This window comes from Pleurodeles waltl, chromosome 10 (assembly GCF_031143425.1).
Source record: "Pleurodeles waltl isolate 20211129_DDA chromosome 10, aPleWal1.hap1.20221129, whole genome shotgun sequence".
Lineage (NCBI taxonomy): Eukaryota > Metazoa > Chordata > Amphibia > Caudata > Salamandridae > Pleurodeles > Pleurodeles waltl.
The window spans coordinates 891289828-891311896 of NC_090449.1; the positions used below are offsets into that span (position 1 = coordinate 891289828).

General features: G+C 43.8%; 1 protein-coding gene across 9 annotated transcripts in view; it reads left to right on the top strand.

Moving 5' to 3' along the window:
* AKAP9 (A-kinase anchoring protein 9) overlaps positions 1–22069 on the top strand; it is a 969300-nt gene that overhangs the window by 235493 nt on the left and 711738 nt on the right. For all 9 annotated transcript variants that reach the window (XM_069211620.1, XM_069211621.1, XM_069211624.1 and 6 more), the window contains one exon: positions 5608–5705. In XM_069211620.1, coding sequence (XP_069067721.1) covers positions 5608–5705 — 98 coding nt within the window. The remainder of the gene's footprint in view (positions 1–5607; positions 5706–22069) is intronic.

The following is a 22069-nucleotide window of genomic DNA, read 5'->3' on the forward strand; positions in this document are numbered from 1 at the left end:
CTGGAGTTAAGTCTTTGAGTGTGTGTTCCTCATTTATTGCCTTTGTGTGTACAACAAATGCTTAACACTACCCTCTGATAAGCCTACTGCTTGACCACACTACCACAAAATAGAGCATTAGAATTATATAATTTTGCCACTATCTTACCTCTAACGGGAACCCTTGGACTCTGTGCACACTATCTCTCACTTTGAGATAGTATATACAGAGCCAACTTCCTACAGGTATTATAATTGTGCTATCTCAAAGCCTCTTGCCCTTAAGACTGTAGTGTAAACATTTGTTTGGGGGATAATTTGTGTAAAGGTGACTGAGTTCCCTTTGTGTGGTCCATCCTTTAGATTTCATCTGATCTGCTTGTGTGCATACTTTATCATGTAACAGACTCTAGGGCATTCAGGTCCTGTCCCAAAAAACCCATTGTAATGAAATCATTTCAGTTAATAAAATGATTGTCTGAACTTTAATCTAATTTTATAGGGGATGGAATTTACTATTTGTAAGATCCCTTTCTTGAATATTTTAGTGATTATTTTTCATGGTAGTTGGCTCCTCTTTGTGAAAACTAAGATTCAGATTTCTATTGATTTACTTGTATATTGTAATCTGTAACTGACTATTGGGACTTAAGTGCTGCTGCTTAAAAATGAGAGACTCAGATGTGGGGGAGAAGTATATACTACCTTGTCACAGCCTTCCAAGGAGTATCTACAAATAGGTAGAAAAGGCAAAGGCAGCCCACGTGTCTCAAGGCACATTGCCATTGGATGCAGTATCCCTTAAAAGTTTGATGATAAGACTGATTTCAGTAGAACGGCTCAGAATAGGTTAGAACAGGGAAACTGCTGAGGGTAAGAGGAAAAGGATGTAGATTGAGACTAAGGAAGGGAGTGTGTGCAGATTAGGTGACAACAAAGAAAAGGGAGTGCATCTGTAAGCTTTTGCAGTTACAGAGATCAGGACAGTTAAAAGAGTAATAACTAACTGACATTACTTTCTCCAGAACAGAGAAGGACCATCAGTTCCCATAGCCAGACCCACATATGGTTTCTCCTTTACAGTCTGAATTGCTGAAAGGTTTAATATCTCACTCGTCTTCAAGCAGGGCCTGCAAAATCTGAAGCTATACAGTGTATTTTATGTGGTAACTGAAATATCTCTTTTGTCTGAGATGAGTCCATGCACCTTTACACCTGACAAGTTTCACCCAATACCTCATTTCTGCTTGAAGCACTAATAAATGTTTATATTCTTCACTATCTTGGCTTGCAGTCCATTCAAGACAAGTTGGCACCTATCCTAGTTCAGTGCATCCACTACATAGAAGCTGTGATGAGCACTAAAAAAGCAAAGTTATTTCCAGTAGAAAAAGAGAATGTCTTCTATCTGTTTGAAGTGTCTTACTTTTCACAGGACATCGCATTTGATTACACATGAAATCCCATCTCACACATCCTCACACTTGAGATCCCATTTGTTCTGCAATCTATGACCTCTTGCATTTTTTTGGCATGTCATTCTTGTGTGCGCATGAGACAACATGAGCAGCGTCTAGAAGTTAAATGGTGTCAGCACTCCTGCAGCTTAGGAGATAAGTTTATTCTCTTCAGCTACAATAAAGTCCTCTACCTGGTGATGTTATTCAAGAGTGACTTTTCACCAGAAATATCAGACATTATGATAGGTTCCTCCTTGATGGGCTGGAATGTACTTGTGGACGACCTCCAAAAACAAAGAACATGGTCTAACATAGAAGTGTCATACCATATAATCCTTAAGCAGGTTAGAGCATCTCTTCTATCTTTTAATAAAATCATTTCTTCAAAACAAACCTTTTGCCAGTTGAGAGGAACAAAACAATGCAATGTACTACCTAAACAAGTAGGGTGGCACAAGATCCAGAGTCTTGGTTCAAAGTACGGATGTTCTGGAATGGCTGTCTGCAAAACTGCCAATCTCTTTTGGCCACCTCCTTGTGCAGATGATCTCAATAGAAGATTTCAAGAAAGCTACAAATGGGTATAAAGTAATGCAGTGCTGCACTGCCTCTTCTACCAGTGTGGCTCTCAACAAATACACCGCTTTTTAAATGCAGAAAGCAACATTTGCAGATTTTGTCTCCAGGTATTGCTAGCCAACCAGGCAAAAAAGCAATGTCCTTTTGATTGACTGGTCAGGAAGGTCCCTTTGTATGTCCTGTGGCATCCCTCTTACTTTACCGGTTTTCACTAAGCTAACACACTTTAAACTGAGGATGATTCTGATAACTTTGAAGTGGCTCTAACAATTATGTTTCACTGACTTTCTCTATTTGAATGAGAATGCAGGAAGCTGCTATGCAGACTAAATCGCCGTTATAGGTTGGGGGCTGGATCCTGCATTTCGTCTATTAATGTTTACCATGGTGGAATTGCTCATTATGGCTATCTGAATCCCCTTCAGAACTGTCTAGCTAGTCTAAAAGAAGCTAAGCATCTATCTACCAGAGTTTCCTACACCAGTAGAACTGTGACAGCAGTACATGTGTAGAAGAAGGAACACTGCTTTCTCCTTGGCCACCTCAGGACTGCAGCTTTTTCCACCTGTTGAAAGAAAACACCCTTTACGTGGACATTTTGAAATATTAAACATGGCAAATGTGTCCCATATGTGTTGCTGTCAGTTACTGCAGCTGAAGGGATATGCCCCATAACTGAGCAAAACACTCCAGTTATCACCAATAAACATACAGCAAGCGACAGGAGGAAGGGATATGGCTGTGTGTTTGAGAAACCACTGATCTGAGACAAAAAAGTTACAATGATGCAACAGCATCTCCCTGTGTTGAAACATGGCAGAGTATACTGGCATAGCCAACAAGAAACCTGTGTGGAGTAGAGGCCTGGCAGAGTTAGTGTGCTTCAATCAGGACAAAGCTCGTAGCCTTAACAACCAACCTGAGCAGTCACTGCAACTTGCACTGTTTTTCATTCTGTGTAATGCTGTGGTCTCACTGGGAGCACAGGGTGAGCTGAGTCGGTTCGCACCACCTGACCTAGATTCAGCCGCCCGGTTTCCAGAACGTTAACTACGAAAGTAACTGACTTATTTACAAGTGGGAGATGACAGGAAAGAAACATTGGTGCACATGTAGCTTGAGGTAGCTAGTGCACAGGGATTAAAGTTTATTCTAATTTCTGAGATTCTTTGTATAATTCTAGTAGGGTGACAGTTTCAATCTGCACTTCAGTGGCAGGCCTAAGACAAGTTTAAGAAGACTACCTTAGTGGGCGGCACAATGAGTGCTACAGCCCACTAGTAGCATACAATTTGCAGGCCCTGGCTACATGCAGTTCCATTTATTAGGGATATAAAAGCAAACCAAATGTGCCAATTAGGCGTAGGTCAATTTTGCATGCTTAGAAGAGAAAACACAAACACTTCCACATTAGTTAGCAGAAGAAAGTACCAGCAAAAACAGGTTTAGCAAAGGAAGGCAAAAATCTGAAGTCGACCATGCATACAGGTCCAGGTCCAACATATGGCATCAAAAAAGGAGAGCAGTGTTGTTCTTTTCTTTATGTAGATCACTATATGGGTATTTGATAAATTGCAGAGGTTATGAGGAAGTGTATGTCTGTTGCTCCTTCGTATGGATCACAGCCTTGCAACATTTAGCAGACATTGCAATATTTGTACAATAACTTAGTTCCAATTAAATACAGTTAAAGTAAAATATATTTGCTTTATGCATTTTTAAAACATATTTTGAAAATCTCTGTATATCCCATTCCCTGTGATCATGCACTTCCTTGAGGGTATTAAAAGGTATTTCTCAATACCATGGGCTGAAATAGGTTAAGTCTGTCTGAGAACCTCTTTGATAAGCACATGCAGTTTTCTTCCTTACCACCACCCTTTCAAGGGATGGATTTGCTACTTTTTTCAGTGCTTTTGATTAACAATGGAGATAGCATTAGAAGAAGGAAAAGTTCCTTACATGTAGACCTCCTTCAAGGAAATCTCCTTTGAAGCCTTAAATCAACCTCCTTCCTCCTGTTGCAAAGAACATGGGTTTGTCCTGTTATAGGTAGGGTCCTAAGTCTTACAAAAACAACTGACTTAACTCACAATTGCAAGGCATGATGGGATACTGATGATGTTCTTCCTTAACAAATGAGTGTTAGTTTTCAGCCTCTCGAGGGTGCAGTTAGTCTAGCTACAGTGCCCCATTTTTCTTTCATTTTTTCTTTAGAAGGAGTTTGTGAAAGGTCTTTTTTCTAATCACTTGTTTTCACTAGTGATTTTATTTGGATTACAATTGGGTTCTTTCAAAAATATGTATAGAAATTAATATAAACATTTGGTCAATACAATTTTTGTTTAGTTAATCCTAAAAAAACAAATATATATATATATATATATATAATATTGGAGGCAAATAACGCTGTTTTCCTTTGACACCTAAATCTTATCCCTCCATTATAATGCTGCTTTAAATGTTGCTTTATTTTTCTGTTGACATAATTTGTTGCATTAAAAGAATTTCTTTTTTTTTTAGTTGCAGCTTTAACTGTTTGTCTTATTTTGGATTCATTAAAAAAAAGAAAAACAATTGCTTAGTCATCCCGTCAGTGGATAGCCTTGAAAGGAAGATACTAAACTTTGTTAAAGATGTATCCTACAGTCATTTTCCAGAGACAATGTCAGCATTGATGTTCTTTACGTAATATGTAATGGTAATTCTTACTTTATATGAATAATTGTGTGGATTCCGTGTTTGTCTTGTGACTTCATGTATGGTACAAAATGTTCAGGACCAGATGGAAGGTAAGTATTTCGTTTATACATCCAGGAAGACTTAAGATTCACCGTCTGGGGAATGTAAAACACTGAGTTCCCAGATAGATCCCTGGTATCTATTTATTAGCATCAAGAATGACTTCCTCTTATGGAAAATTATTAGAAGACTCTGATTTAGATATATGGTCTTTGGCACAAATGACTCAAAATCAGCTGTCACATCCTTTGATGTGCTATTTAGTGATAATGACATTCTAGAATGTTAGTAGGTTGGTATGAATAATGTGTTCTCAGTCCCCTTTATAGTACTTTCTTTTTATCCTCTCCATTCATGATACCACCCTTCATCTGCACATCAATGGGCATATATGGCTTGATTACAACCTTGGTGGATGTAATGCTCTGTCACATACGTGACTGATATCCCGTCTGTCGTATTGCAAGTTCCATTATGTCCTAACGGTGGGCAGGATAGCCGTTACATTCGAGACGAAGTATCCCATCTGCTAAGGTCATAATCAGGCCCATAGTCCTTGAGCTTTTGTAAAGGAGCTAAGGGGAGAACCTGCAAAGAGATGCAGATTAACGGTTTGTGAACCACTACCCATGTTTCTTTTACTTCAGTTGGTGTGTTGGGCATACATTGGTGATCGCATTTGCAGCATTTGCTTTCTCCAAATGTGATTGGAGGAGTTTGGATTTGAGTGCTATAGTAATTGTTCTTGCATATTTGAAGCTGACTTATTTCAGACCAATAAAAATATAGAAATTTAGCACCCATAATAGTAATGTGCATATTGTTTTTAAATATTCTTGCAATCTAGAAATACAAGCAAACATGCAGACTCTTGTGGCCCAAGTAAAGGAAGACTATCGCCGGCTAATAGAACTTCGTTCCAGGCTGACACTTGATTCCGAAAAGGTAAATATTAATGGAGGTTTTATCATTTTAAGGTATGAACTATATATGTATTATAAATTCAAATGAAAATTACCATTATAGATGAGGCTTGATGTAAGATAGATAGGGCAGGTCGTAAAGAAGCCAGTTTTCTACACAGTGGTTGTATTACATTTGTAAGTTATGAGTCAAAAGTTGGAATTTGTGTTGAAGTTGGGGAATACTGTGTGTCAAGAAAATACCATTTAGCCAGGCAGGAAGTACTGTTCCTTTTCTTAACAACATTAAGCAGTAGTTTTGCAATGACACCTTCAGTTTGCTGATTTTGTTTGCTAGCTTGAAATAACACATACGTCCTTACCTCCTAACCTTCTTATACAACTGACAACTTCTTCAAAGGGAAGAGTAGTCCAATTACATTTTGGAGTTTGTGAAATGCAAATTCAAAGTTGGTAAAAAAGGAAAAGATTGAACATAGGTTTGCTGCTATTTTTAAAAATGCAGCGCAGACTGGTTAAACTACAGTATGTATTTAGTGACAAAACTGTGTGAAATAACATTAACATTTTCCATTATTAGTCTAATGCGCTATTAAGATTCCTTCCTAATATTGAGATTCTTTTTACAAAACATAAAATGTAATGTACCCTGACAATATGATCTACATCCTAGGTCTCACCATCCAAATGGAAATTGTTCATGATATCTAAGAGAATACTTTCAAATTGACTGCAAATAATTAGGGATACAAAAGTTAATTGGGCATGAGCAAAGCATATTTATTTACACCTAAATTCTTTCAAACTCTTTGAATTGCCAAAGAATAGGGTGTCAAAAGGCACCTCATTCTTGACCGAGTTGGTGCCTATGATGTGTGGCATTCATTTGATATGGGTATTCTGAGCCAGAAAACTCACTTTCTAGCGACATGAGAGTACTATGCCCATCCCTTCCCCTGTGTGTCCCCTCCAACCCCCAATTTTATTATTTTGATGAAATATCAGATAGCAACAAAGTGGCGAAAACGGTCAGTGTGTGAAGTTTTATATAGATTGAACTTTATGTTCAACTAGTTGAGGTATAATTCATTTTAATTTAATCAGTGTTCCGTTATGGAGAGAGAATGAAGATTCAATAAAAGTAATTACCATTTTATTGAGTATTACCACAAGAATGGGGCACTGTTTTGTGTCTTAAAGTTGATGACCTCTGTAGGTATGGTGTGATAAGTGGTGGACATGTTGCAGGATTTGTGGCTGTGCCACTCCCAACAGGAACATTTTAATGTAAGATTGTTAGTAACTGAAAGTAACCTTTCCAACCGAGAAATGGATGTTACATTCCCTGCATATAAGTTATGGAAACTAATGGAGGAAATCAATGTACTCAAAAGGTGCACACGATCTTGCTTTACCAGAAAGGATGCCATTTTTATTTGTGCTAGAAACAGTAATCAAGTCAGGTGCTTAGACGTTCAAATCTCTTGGGGAGGATGCAGTTCTATCACAAATTTCAGAAACGTTATTAAATACATTACAACCAAGTACTGAGAAAACATTCCTTGTGCTAAAAAAGATATCCTTCCCATCATTCCCCATTCCTCCACATCCTTTCATTGATTGGTGCTTCTAAAAAAGATGATTGGCCAGCGAAACAGGGTGCTTTTGATAGGCCAGAATTCGGTCCCTACCTTGTGGTGGCGTTTGCAATATCACCAGTGATGCCCCTAAAACAGCATTATTTCAGCTGGCCCGAAATCCTAAAGTGTTCCCCCCGAATCTGTGCTAAAACGATCAAGGAAGAGAAAAACACATTTTGTACCTGTGCCAGATTTCAAAACTGATTTTTTTTCCTTATATAAAATTAATTCTGTGTATTTAACTTGAACTACACACTCATCTGTTCCCAGTGCCAAACGTCCGGTTAGGGGTGTGATTAGCAGTGTGGCATATGCAGATCTGTATGTGTCCCTAATAAACAAAAGGGTGCACAAAACCCTGATTCTATCTCAGACCTATCTCAACCATGGGAGTCCCTGGCTGGCGGGTTACTCGTGCAGACAAAGGCACAATGCAGCATAGGCATGAATGGGTACCCTAACTGCATCGCTGGCCTTTGTACACCAGGTGTTATGCAGAATATAGAAGCTGGTGCTTAGTATTCCATGTCTTAGTGATAAAAATGAATCATTTGCGTTTCTCTCCAAGAGTTCTTTATAAAGGCCCATGCAGGGAATTGTCCCCCTCGCCCATGTGAGTAGAGGGAAATATGGCCCACTGGCAGAGGCAGCACATGAGCTGCTAGAGTACATCTAGAGAAATGGCACACACTTTTTTGAGGAAAAATGCTCCTTCCAAACTCGTGCCTCATTGTCTTTGATCACAAACGATGTCTTGAACTAACTATCACTTATATGTTTTATTTATTTTTGTCAAGATGTTATTGTTTATCTGCAGATCTGGAAAAGGGAGGCCTGGCACCTCCCGATATGAAAGACTACTACTTTGCATTTTTCGCTCAATATATGGCAAAATTCAAACCTACATTACTCCAGGGCAGTCTATTCCTGCAATATTTTCGTGAATTAATCTGCAGGGAATATGGTATAAGGGAATCCCGTACTACTGGTGAAATCCCCAAAGAAAGTACGCTATAAGATCATTAGGTGGCTCTTCAAAAAGAGGTCAGACTTTTTTCAAAGATATGCAATCCCATATGTTAACTTCTTTCCCCTTCTGTCCGATTTTATGATGAGGTCCGGCTCTAGGCTTAATTCTGAGATAATCAGGAAATGGGAATATGCCAGATTCAGGAAAATCGGAGATTTTTTAGCCGGTGATAGATGGGATATGCTTCTGAATATAGGGGTTGATGTGCAAGGTGATTTTCTGCTTATGGGGTCCTATAGTAGCATGCTTAATAGCCTTATCGATCGGGATTGTAGTCAGATTTGCGATACTCAGAAGATAATGAAAGAACTGATAGCCCCCTCTGGGGATAGACGAGCGCGTGAATGGAGAAGGCTACTTATGGAGTTGAAAAACCCTACTCTTCTGGTAAAAGCCAATGGTAAATGGGAATGAGAGCAAGGGCTAAAATTAACAAAAGATATCTGGGAGAAAATTAATGGATTAAACTTTGAGGTGCTGAGAGGAGTAAATTGGCTCAATATGCAGTTTTTCAGTAAAAGGCTTCTCTATTGTACTCTGCAAGTTTTTAGCCCAGATTTATCCCAGCTGTCTTAATCCCTTTTTTCGCTGTCAAACGGAGGGTATAGCAAACTGGACACATGTGATAGGCAAATGCGGGCTTATCCAAGAGTTCTGGGGCAATGTATTTAAGTTTTTAAAAATAGCCTTACAGATTTAAATATACCCTAGGGTGTGGTCACTGGTTTTGGGCTATGACCCTGGGCCGAAGCTTTCACCTAGATAGGTAAAATCTGTCTATATTGCCACACTGTGGCTAGATCCCTTTTATTACAAAAGTGGCGCACTGCGCAGATTCCCACTGTTGAAGAATGGCTAAATAAAATGGAACAAGTATGGAATCAGAAATGGAAGTATGCGATGATGTCAGGTTGGCTCAAGAGGTTCTCCTATATCTTGGGGTAGATTTTTGGGAGCAACCGACACCAGCATGGACTAGGGGTGGAGACAAGGATTTGGTCGTCCCTATCTGATGGTACTAGAGAGGATGTTAATGAATTCAATGTAAATGTTTCGCTGAGCTCAGTTTGTAACAGAAATTGGTTAGCTATGATGTCAGATCCCATCAATTAAAAAATAAATATATCAAACAGAAGTACAACATACCAGTCACTTGGTAATAACATTGATCGAAGTATACGGCTTAAACAAGGCCAGAAGGCAGCGATATGGACAACATGGCAAAAGGCAATGGAGCAGAATGCTGTTTTAGTGAGACATAAGTCATAAACCATAAATCTCACTCATGTAAAACTAATAGAGCAAATCCAAGTCCTTACTATGGATAGCAGAAGGTGACATGAAATTTGACTATGGGTAGAAATGAAGAGTGTCCAGATATTGGGGGCGGGTGGACACTAGAGGGGGTGAGTGGAGTTATGCAGGTGTGGGAGGGTAGATTGATGCAGAACTATGATGATTATCGGGGCGGGGAGGCTGCACAGGTCATTGTCTGTGTCTATTGTCCATTAAGTAGGTCTTGCATCTGCCCCCAGGAATGGAGCCCATATGGCAGTTAAAGGTTCCATGCGATCTTGCAGTCTATTCAGGATCCATTCATATGATGCCACTTCATGCAGCTCTGTCAGCCACTTGTCACAAGTGGGTAACTGTTATGATATCCAGGGTTGTAAAATGCATACCTTAGCTCTAGTTCATGCAGTAGTCAGTAATCTACTTGTGTGACACAGAAGCCCAGGGAGATTGTCCGTGTCATGTAACATGATCAGTGTTCAGGGTAGTTTACCAGGCAGTTCTGTGGGACAATTGAGTGCTGAACTGATTTGGGACTACAACTGGAGTTTATCTGGGTTATTGTAGAGGATGTTTGTAGTGCGGCTGTCAGGAATGGAGCAGCACCAGCATTGTGAGAGGTGAAGAAGGCCTCAGCCCGCCAATTTCTTTGATGTCCTTTACCAGTCTTGCATAATTTTAAAGAGGCAAAACTTCATCCTTCATTCGCGGATCCCCGTCAGATTCCCCTTTCAATTCCACCCAGTCTTGATCCTTATACTTTACTTGGAGTCTTCGCTGCCATTTAGCACGTGGAAGATTCTGAAGGAGTCGCAAATGCAGGTGTTGGACTATCCGGGTATAGAAGTCGGAAATGATCCCCACATCCCCAGAGCTTCAAATACTGCGTAATCTGAGAGCAAGGAGATTCCTTGGCCGGGTCCAAGGATGTTATACAAACAATGGCGTAGTTACATGCATCACCACCTTTGAGACTGTGAGAGATGAAATTCTTACCGGAGGGCCCTGATTATTTTTATCTCGCCAGAGGATAAAAGGTAGTCCAGGTTCATGATTCTGGCAGTTAGCCCGCATCACAGAGCAGAGGCTTGCTGTTGATGTCGATAGCAGTGTCATTCCATGGTGGAGCTGGAGGTTGTGGGCTTGGTTCCAGATCCACACCATGTTCTGAATGATGGGGTTGGAGGTTGAACCTCAAAGAGGTATTGCAGTAGGTAAAGGAGGACCAGGTTGGACTGCACTAAGCAGTGCTGTGCTCCAGTTGCACCCAGAAGGGAAGGGTGGTCATCTTAGGCCACATAGTGATCAACTGGACAAGCTGTAGGGCCATATAAAAGTGTTAATGCAGGACATACCCAGAGATCTGCACCGTTGGTGGGCAGTCAGTTTATAGGCTTTTTGGCAAGTTCGCATATTGCCCCCACACAAAGGATCTGATTACTTTGTTAATAGAATGAAGGATAAGGGTCTGATTAGCATGGTGAAACAGAGAGCAACTAACATTTCACTGCCTGCAAGCGCCCCCAAATTAACAGATTAAGATGGTTCTATTTTACATAATCTGCAATAGTTCTAGCTATGAGGGGATCAAGGTTTATAGAAACCACCCCATCCAAACCTCTGAGTATGAGGATACCCAGATATTTATCTCCTGCGTAGTCCACTGGAATGGGTATTCAGCTATAGCTGCTGTGGTCGTAACATATGTAAGGTCTTGCTGTTGTCTCATGAGAAGTCTGCGATAAAGTACATTAGGGTCAAGAGGGATCTATCAAGATTGGTAAGTGTAAGCAAGCTATCATCCACAAAAAGTTAAAGTTTGGACGGTCCAACTGTGGTGAGGATGTCTGCAATTTTTTGGAGCTTGGCAGATGGCCACCAGCAAAGGTTCTGTTATTAGAAGGAACTATAATGATGAAAGGGGGGCAATCCTCATGGGTGCCCCTATTGACAGGGAATGGGCCAGAAAGGAAGCCCCAGCAGTTGACCTCTGCCATGGGTATGGTGTAAAGCCATTGGAGTTTTCCAATGAAGCCCTTCCCTTGTTATAACCTTCACAAAGTGCCAGGCATATGGCTCCATTCAATGCGCTGAAATACTTTTTCAGCATCTAATGAAAAGGCCAGGGCAGCCTCTTCGAGTCCTTGGACAACCATAAAAAGATGGGCGAGAGACTGTAGGAGGTCCCAAGACCGATCCTACCTGGGAGTGGTGGATCATGGTGGGGATAGCTTGCTTAAGGTAGGCTGCTAAGATGCTGGCCAGAAACCTGTTGTCAGAATTCAGGGGCAAGCTCGGAGAGTAGCTGCTTTAGAGCAGAGGATCCCTATCTGCTTTCAGAAGGACAGTGGTCACTGCTTTATTATACCTCCGGTGTAGACCCAGTGATGTCCACCTCCTGAAAGGCCACATGCAGATGATCCACTGTCTCCTTCTTGAACCACCATTAAAACTTTCCTGCAAAACCATCCTCCGCTGCTGCCATGTACAGAAGGTGTGAAATAGTCTGTACGATTTCCTCCTTAGAGATCTCTACCTCAAAGAGGCATTCGTCATTGAAGCAGTTAGTTTTAGGTTATCAAGGTCATTCACACTGTTCTCACTATCTTCTGTCTTGGAGCTGTAGAGTTTTGCGTAGTAGGCCCCAAAGGCATCCACATTTCTTTGTAGGAAGTGTATCATGCTCCCAGTCTTGTATCTAAAGGCCTGGATGCCCACCCTGGCGCCTTGCTATCTGAAGTTGGGCAGCAAGACCCCTCCCCGCTTTCTTCCTAACTAATAGTGATGGGCCTTCAGTTTATTGAACATGTCTTCTCCCTGGGACGCCTGAGGAGTTAAGATCCATTATGACGTGTTTTCTAGTGTGCGTGTGGTCTCAGGGTAGGACCTCTTTGTATATGTCTGGGTGTGAAGGCAAATGTCATGCTCCCGGGCTATCTATCTCTGTGCTCTGAGTTTGTTCGCTACTGCAGCATCTCCCATCTGCTGGCTCACAAGAGTGGCCTTGGCTACTGTCCAAAGGAGTTGGGCTGATTTTACTGAACCTTTGATATTTGAGAGGTAGGTGGGCATACGGGACTTTAAACTGACATTCTCCTGGGGATGTTTAAAACATGCATTGTCAAGGCACCAGGGTTTCCAGATTGGCATCTGGAGGTTCCAGTCAGTAGCTAGGTAGACTGGGCTGTGATCTGACTGAGACTCCTGTAGAATGTTGCAGTCCACAACCTTCGGGTTTAATAGGTGGGAGGTGAGAAAGTAGTCCAGGTGGGACTGGGTGCCATGGACCTCGGAGAGGAACAGAAATCTCCTTTCGGTGGAGTGGAGGAGATGTCAAATGTCCAAGAGACTTTTTTAATCACAGACGTCATGGAGGAGATCCGAGTCTCTGGTGTATCAATAGGGCCCGTATGGTCTAGAACTGCACCATGCACTAGATTCCAATCCCTTTCCAAAATAATGTGGGAATTGCAAATTACAGTAATGGATGGGTTGAGAAGGGAAAGAAAAGTGGACTTGCAGACTTTCGGGGTATAGACAGAACACACACTAAGCACTTTAGTGCTGCCTGAAGCTTGGCAAACACCTACTGACCTTCTCCATTCATTCAATTCTGGAGCACTGTACAGGGGATCATTTAATGAATAAGAATAGCCAATCCACCCTTCTTGGGACTGCAGTTGATGCCAGGAGATAATGCAGGTGTGGGGCTGACGAGGCCCAGAAACTATAGATAAACTCTCCCCACCCAGTCTCTCTTACATTTCTAAGATTCCCTCGCCAAGAGGTGCGCCTCCTCTATGAGGGATATGCCTGTGTGTTTAGAGGCCGGGAATGATGAAATCTTTTTGTTCGATGGCATCTGTCGCTGTAGATACGCATGTTCTGCAATAGCTCGCCATCTGGTGTTGGGCCGGAGTGTTACAAGTTGTTTTTCTTCGAAGAAGTCTTTCGAGTCACGGGACCGAGTGACTCCTCCTTTTGTCTCCATTGCGCATGGGCGTCGACTCCATCTTCGATTGTTTTTTTTCCGCCATCGGGTTCGGACGTGTTCTTGTCGCTCCGAGTTTCGGAACGGAAAATTAGCTAATTTCGGAAGATTTTCGTCGGTATTGTTGCGTTCGGGATCGGCGTACTTAGATTCCACACCGCATCGAAGATCGAAGAGCTCCGGTGCCCTTCGGGGTAGTTTTTCGATCCCCCGTCGGGGCCTGGTCGGCCCGACCGCGTGCTGAAGAACGCCGATGGAACGGACCCCGTTCCGTTTCTGCCCCAAATGCCACAATAAATACCCCTACACAGACCAACACTTGGTCTGCAACCTGTGCCTGTCACCTGAGCACAGCGAAGACACCTGCGAGGCCTGTCGTGCGTTCCGGTCCCGAAAAACACTCCGAGACCGTCGAGCCAGAAGACTTCAGATGGCGTCCGCACCGACAGCCCAACGGGAGTTCGAGGAACAGGAAGAGGAAGGTACCTTCTCGATCCAAGACTCAGACTCCGAAGGATTCGACGATACACAAACCGTGAGTAAGACGTCGAAAACCACACAGAGAAACATTTACAAGGCCCAGGGGACGCCACTGCCATCCGGCCATGGCTCCACCCATAAATTCGGTGACCAACCGTCGGCACCGAAAAAGGCCCAAACAGTGCCGAGGTCGTCCGACTCCGGTCGAGACACCGGCACGCAGCCTTCTCGGGACCGAGAAAGTGCTGGAAACAAGCCTCGACACCGAGATGCCGGTGTGGACACGGCTCGACGCCGAGACAGCGGCACCGAAGCAGATCGACGCCGAGGGGTTTCGGCCCCGAAAAAGAAAAAAGTCACCTCGGAGCCGAAAAAACACGCAGACAGGGTTTCGATGCCGAAACAAACTGCAAGCGACCCAGCTTCAGGCTCTTATACAGAAGAGCACTCGCTAACCTCCCAAATGCAAAAGCATAGATTTGAGGAAGAGCTACAAGCAACTGATGTGGACCATACGCAAAAGCGTATCTTCATACAGCAGGGGACAGGAAAAATAAGCACCCTTCCCCCCCATTAAAAGAAAGAGAAGGTTGGAGTTCCAGACTGAACAGACACCACAACCAAAAGTGGTGAAAAGAGTTACCCCACCACCCTCTCCTCCGCCCGTGATTAACGTCTCACCAGCACAAACTCCATCACACTCCCCAGCTCACACCACCATGAGCCAGGGTGACCAAGATCAGGACGCATGGGACCTATACGACGCCCCAGTGTCAGATAACAGTCCGGAGGCATACCCTACGAAGCCATCTCCACCAGAAGACAGCACCGCGTATTCTCAAGTGGTGGCTAGAGCAGCACAATTTCACAACGTAAGCCTCCACTCAGAACAGGTCGAGGATGATTTTTTATTCAACACACTCTCCTCCACCCACAGCTCCTACCAAAGCCTGCCTATGCTCCCTGGTATGCTCCGGCACGCAAAAGACATCTTTAAGGAGCCGGTCAAAAGTAGGGCAATCACACCAAGGGTGGAAAAGAAGTATAAGGCGCCTCCTACAGACCCGGTTTTCATCACTACACAGCTGCCACCAGACTCTGTTGTTGTAGGAGCAGCTAGGAAAAGGGCCAACTCTCACACATCTGGAGATGCACCACCCCCAGATAAAGAAAGCCGCAAGTTCGATGCAGCTGGTAAAAGAGTCGCAGCACAAGCTGCAAACCAGTGGCGCATCGCGAACTCCCAAGCACTACTTGCGCGCTATGACAGAGCCCACTGGGACGAGATGCAACATCTCATTGAACATCTGCCCAAGGACTTACAAAATAGGGCAAAACAAGTGGTTGAGGAGGGACAGACCATTTCCAACAACCAGATCCGCTCCTCCATGGACGCTGCAGATACAGCTGCACGGACAATTAATACATCTGTAACTATCAGAAGGCATGCATGGCTCCGAACGTCTGGATTTAAACCAGAGATTCAACAAGCAGTTCTCAATATGCCTTTTAATGAAAAAGAACTGTTCGGTCCAGAAGTGGACACAGCGATTGAGAAACTCAAAAAAGATACGGACACTGCCAAAGCCATGGGCGCACTCTACTCCCCGCAGAGCAGAGGGAATTACAGCACATTCCGTAAAACGCCCTTTCGAGGGGGGTTTCGAGGTCAAAGCACACAAGCCAGCACCTCACAAGCAACACCGTCCAGTTACCAGGGACAGTATAGAGGAGGTTTTCGGGGACAATATAGAGGAGGGCAATTCCCTAGAAATAGAGGAAGATTTCAGAGCCCCAAAACCCCTACTACTAAACAGTGACTCACATGTCACTCACCCCCTCCACACAACACCAGTGGGGGGAAGAATAGGTCATTATTACAAAGCATGGGAGGAAATCACTACAGACACTTGGGTTCTAGCAATTATCCAACATGGTTATTGCATAGAATTTCTACAATTCCCTCCAAACATACCACCAAAAGCACAAAATTTAACAACACACCATTCCAATCTCCTAGAGATAGAAGTGCAGGCACTATTGCAAAAGAATGCAATCGAATTAGTGCCAAACACACAAATAAACACAGGAGTTTACTCACTGTACTTTCTGATACCAAAGAAGGACAAAACGCTGAGACCAATCCTAGACCTCAGAGTAGTGAACACTTTCATCAAATCAGACCACTTCCACATGGTCACACTACAAGAAGTATTGCCATTGCTAAAACTACACGACTACATGGCAACTTTAGACCTCAAGGATGCTTATTTCCATATACCAATACACCCATCGCACAGGAAATACCTAAGGTTTGTATTCAAAGGAATACATTACCAATTCAAGGTACTGCCTTTCGGATTAACAACCGCACCAAGAGTCTTTACCAAATGTCTAGCGGTAGTCGCTGCACACATAAGAAGGCAGCAAATACATGTGTTCCCATATTTGGACGACTGGCTAATCAAGGCCCATTCGTTCATAGAGTGCTCAAATCACACAAATCAGATCATACAAACCCTCTTCAAACTCGGGTTCACCGTCAACTTTACAAAATCCAACATTCTGCCGCGCAAGGTACAACAATACCTAGGAGCCATAATAGACACATCAAAAGGAGTAGCCACTCCAAGTCCACAAAGAATTCTAAATTTCAACACCATCATACAACGCATGTATCCAACACAAAAGATACAAGCAAAGATGGTATTACAACTCCTAGGCATGATGTCTTCATGCATAGCCATTGTCCCAAACGCAAGACTGCACATGAGGCCCTTACAACAATGCCTAGCATCACAGTGGTCTCAAGCACAGGGTCACCTTCTAGATCTTGTGTTAATAGACCGCCAAACTTACCTCTCGCTTCTGTGGTGGAACAACATAAATTTAAACAAGGGGCGGCCTTTCCAAGACCCAGTGCCACAATACGTAATAACAACAGATGCTTCCATGACAGGGTGGGGAGCACACCTCAATCAACACAGCATACAAGGACAATGGAACGTACATCAAACAAAACTGCATATCAATCACCTAGAACTTCTAGCAGTTTTTCAAGCACTAAAAGCTTTCCAACCAATAATAGTTCACAAATACATTCTCGTCAAAACAGACAACATGACAACAATGTATTATCTAAACAAGCAGGGGGGGACGCACTCCACGCAGTTAAGCCTGCTAGCACAAAAGATTTGGCGTTGGGCAATTCACAACCAAATTCGCCTAATAGCACAATTTATACCAGGGATCCAAAATCAACTCGCAGACAATCTCTCTCGAGATCACCAACAGGTCCACGAATGGGAAATTCACCCCCAAATTCTGAACACTTATTTCAAACTCTGGGGAACACCTCAGATAGACTTGTTTGCGACAAGGGAGAACGCAAAATGCCAAAACTTCGCATCCAGATACCCACACAAACAATCCCAAGGCAATGCCCTATGGATGAACTGGTCAGGGATATTTGCTTACGCTTTTCCTCCTCTCCCTCTCCTTCCTTACCTGGTAAACAAACTCAGTCAAAGCAAACTCAAACTCATATTGATAGCACCAACTTGGGCAAGGCAACCCTGGTACACAACGCTGCTAGACCTATCAGTGGTACCCTGCATCAAATTGCCCAACAGGCCAGATCTGTTGACACAGCACAACCAAAAGATCAGACACCCAGATCCAGCATCGCTGAATCTAGCAATCTGGCTCCTGAAATCCTAGAATTCGGGCACTTACAACTTACCCAAGAATGTATGGAAGTCATAAAACAAGCCAGAAGGCCATCCACCAGGCACTGCTATGCAAGTAAATGGAAGAGGTTTGTTTGCTACTGCCATATTAATCAGATACAACCATTACACACAACTCCAGAACATGTAGTGGGTTACTTGCTTCACTTACAAAAATCTAACCTGGCTTTCTCTTCCATTAAAATACACCTTGCAGCAATATCTGCATACCTGCAGACTACCTATTCAACTTCCCTATATAAGATACCAGTCATTAAAGCATTCATGGAGGGCCTTAGGAGAATTATACCACCAAGAACACCACCTGTTCCTTCATGGAACCTAAATGTTGTCCTAACTAGACTTATGGGTCCACCTTTTGAACCCATGCACTCCTGCGACAGCAGTTCCTAACCTGGAAGGTGGCATTTCTCATCGCCATTACTTCCCTAAGAAGAGTAAGCGAGATTCAGGCGTTTACAATACAGGAACCTTTTATACAACTACACAAAAATAAAGTCGTCCTAAGGACCAATCCTAAATTTTTGCCAAAGGTTATTTCACCGTTCCATCTAAATCAAACAGTGGAACTTCCAGTGTTTTTTCCACAGCCAGATACCGTAGCTGAAAGGGCACTACATACATTAGATGTCAAAAGAGCATTGATGTATTACATTGACAGAACAAAAAACATCAGAAAGACTAAACAACTATTTATTGCATTTCAAAAACCTCATGCAGGAAACCCAATATCAAAACAAGGTATAGCCAGATGGATAGTTAAATGCATCCAAATCTGCTACCTTAAAGCTAAACGACAGCTGCCCATTACACCAAGGGCACACTCAACCAGAAAGAAAGGTGCTACCATGGCCTTTCTAGGAAACATCCCAATGCAAGAAATATGTAAGGCAGCCACATGGTCTACGCCTCACACATTCACCAAGCACTACTGTGTAGACGTGTTATCCGCACAACAAGCCACAGTAGGTCAAGCCGTATTAAGAACATTATTTCAGACTACTTCCACTCCTACAGGCTGATCCACCGCTTTTGGGGAAATAACTGCTTACTAGTCTATGCAGAGCATGCGTATCTACAGCGACAGATGCCATCGAACTGAAAATGTCACTTACCCAGTGTACATCTGTTCGTGGCATCAGTCGCAGTAGATTCGCATGTGCCCACCCGCCTCCCCGGGAGCCTGTAGCAGTTTGGAAGTTACCTTCAATTATTTATATATGTATCATCTCAACCTTAAATACGTGCATACTTAGTCACTCCATTGCATGGGCACTATTACTACAATTCAACTCCTACCTCACCCTCTGCGGGGAAAAACAATCGAAGATGGAGTCGACGCCCATGCGCAATGGAGACAAAAGGAGGAGTCACTCGGTCCCGTGACTCGAAAGACTTCTTCGAAGAAAAACAACTTGTAACACTCCGGCCCAACACCAGATGGCGAGCTATTGCAGAACATGCGAATCTACTGCGACTGATGCCACGAACAGATGTACACTGGGTAAGTGACATTTTCAATATTTGGCATAAGAGATCAGCTCATTCATGTTATGTGTAGCAAATATCAGAAGGACCAAAATGATATGGCAAAGGGTGTTGCGGAAATGTACAGACATATTATGGGATGGAGGAGAAAAGAAAAGGGGAAAGAACTTGAGGTGTCATCCAGGCATGTTAGTACTGATGTAGGGGTATTTGGTACCAGGGCAGCACTGGGAAGGCAATGCAGTGGAGAGGATGTGGAGGAGAGGAGCAGGGGACAGGTAGCCCTTACGCTGACGGAAACCCAGTAGCAGCTATGGTGGTAGGTTGGGGGGCGCAATGAGTTCTTTAAAAGTCTGTGGCAAGAAGGGAGCACGTTATTAAGAGCAGGCAGAACTATGGGAACTGTCACTGGTGGGTCTGTACCAATCAGAGAGGTACATAAGGACGTTGGGTGCTCGCAGAAGTCTTGGGCAGGAGAATAGGATGCATCCATTTCCAGGCTATGGGGAAATAAGCTGGTAATCTTGAGGATAGGAATACACCCATGTGACCCCTTTACTGGAGAGTGCCCTCCAGTACAGGCCTGGAAGAGTGGCATTGACATGTATATGGGGGCCGAAAATGTCACCTACACCAACAGAGGCTGTCTTTGAAAGTTTTGGAAAGTATGGGGCACATGGGTGGAATACTACTCACTAGATATGCCAGAAAACAATGATTCTTAAAGGGAGGGAAGGCTGTCGGTGCAGCAAATGAGCTTTTGTCATATATGGCTACTGTCAATTATATGATATTCTCACTTCTTAATGACCAAAAATGGATGAATGTTGGCTTGGGGTAGGGGTTTAGGAAGTTCTTGGTTATTACTTGTTACAAGCATTGGGGTGTGGATGTTAAGTGGGTCCACATCTCTGTAATCTACCCTTTGTCCATGCTATGTTTTCAATAAAAATATATTTAAAAAAAAAAAAATGGAATAATGCCATGGTCCCTGAAATGAAACATGCGGTCTATGATGGCCCTGGGATGCACTGCTGCCATGGAGACTGAACCAACGCCCTATGTGCCCGCTGAAAAAAATTGACACCTTTTTGGTCAGTTCGTACACTATCCAGTCTTCCAAAGACAACTCAACTGGCTGGCACACCGCTTTCTCGGGGACCTCTATAAAGCGCCAATTATTTCTTATTGACCTGCCTTCTGCATCTTCAGCTCTGTCCTCCAGTATTGCAGATACTTTGGACTACTTAGATAACTGTCTCTTTCAGCTCCTTCACTTCATGTTTGAGCTCTGACACTGAGCCCTCTGTTTCAGTGACCCTATCCGCAACTTTTCTAAGATCTGTACACAGCAGGTTTACGTCAGTGGCTACAGAATCTTTCTTGACCACCAGCTCCTCTTGTGAGCCATTTGTTGCCAATCATCAGATCTGCCAGCATTAGGGTACAATCTCTGTGCTTTTCGTGCTCCTAGCCCCAGGAGCAGTCTCCGGCTCCTCCAGGTTGGGTTGCATGTATATAGTTCACTATTTTATTCATCTGTGATGGCTTGGCTGGTTTATCCTTCCTCATTGCGACTTACAGTTCAGTGCAGTTCCACAAGACCACAGACAACAGCCACAGTGGGTCTCCAGCATCCAATCGGTATGGACAGCGCCAGCACCTCATTCCCCTGACGGCCAGTTGGGGCAATTTGTTTCCTCCAGACCCCCGCCCACTCACCGCCTCCACTGGTTTATTCACCCTTCATCTCTGTTCCAGCAAAGGGGGGGGGAGCCTAAGGGCCACTCTGGTCACCCAGGCATACAGTATCACAGTCCTCACCATGGACACCTTAGTTCCCCCAAGGGCCTAACACTTCCTGCTCTAGGCCCTTCTTTACAGGCCCCTCCCGCCGAGCCCCAACACTCACCGGCTCCTCAGCAATTAAACACGTGGGTCAGCAGTGTGCAGTCCCTTGCCTCGCAGCCCGCTTGACCGTTCTGGGCCTTTCTGCCTCTCTCACCTGCCAGTCTAGGAGGTCGCCTCCAGGCCCCAAAGACTTTAATGTCCACCAGGGTCATATTCTGGACGGCTAATCCTGCCATTCTTCACAGCCATCTGTGCTCGTGGGGAGTGCCATATTGCCCAATGAGCTCCTTTGCTTTGTTTGTGACACCAGGACCCACCATAAACGTCTTAAGTGCAATGCTTGTTACTCAGCCCGCAAGCATGTCGCATGGGGGGGAGTAAGTGGTGGAGCCGCATTGCTCACCACACTTTGCCTCACGTTCTCTCAGGCCCCATTCTTTCCACTGCCCACACCAATCCCAGAGCTGACATGGCCACCTCAGTGCTCTGCACACTGTGGCTCCATCATTCTGCAACTGAGTCAGAAGGCTGCTCCCAGGCCCTGCAGGTCCCAGGCACCCAACGAGGGCCACCACACAACCTAGCCATACACCTTCCCAGATGCTCTTATTCTCCACTCCGCAAATAGTTGGTGCATGCAAGGGTCTACCACACTCTGCTCGCTCCACTGTGTCGTGTCCGGCCTCTTCTCATGCCATAACAGGATCATCTAGGGTGAGTCCGCTGCAATGCAGCACAGCCGCATCTCTGTCTCCTTTTTCAGCTTTGCTGGCAGTGCAGCCCCTAGCCTCTGATTTCACCCCCACTCACTCTAGATGTGTTCAAAGTGCCTTTTAGGATAGTTTAGTGGCTTCAGGGCACCCA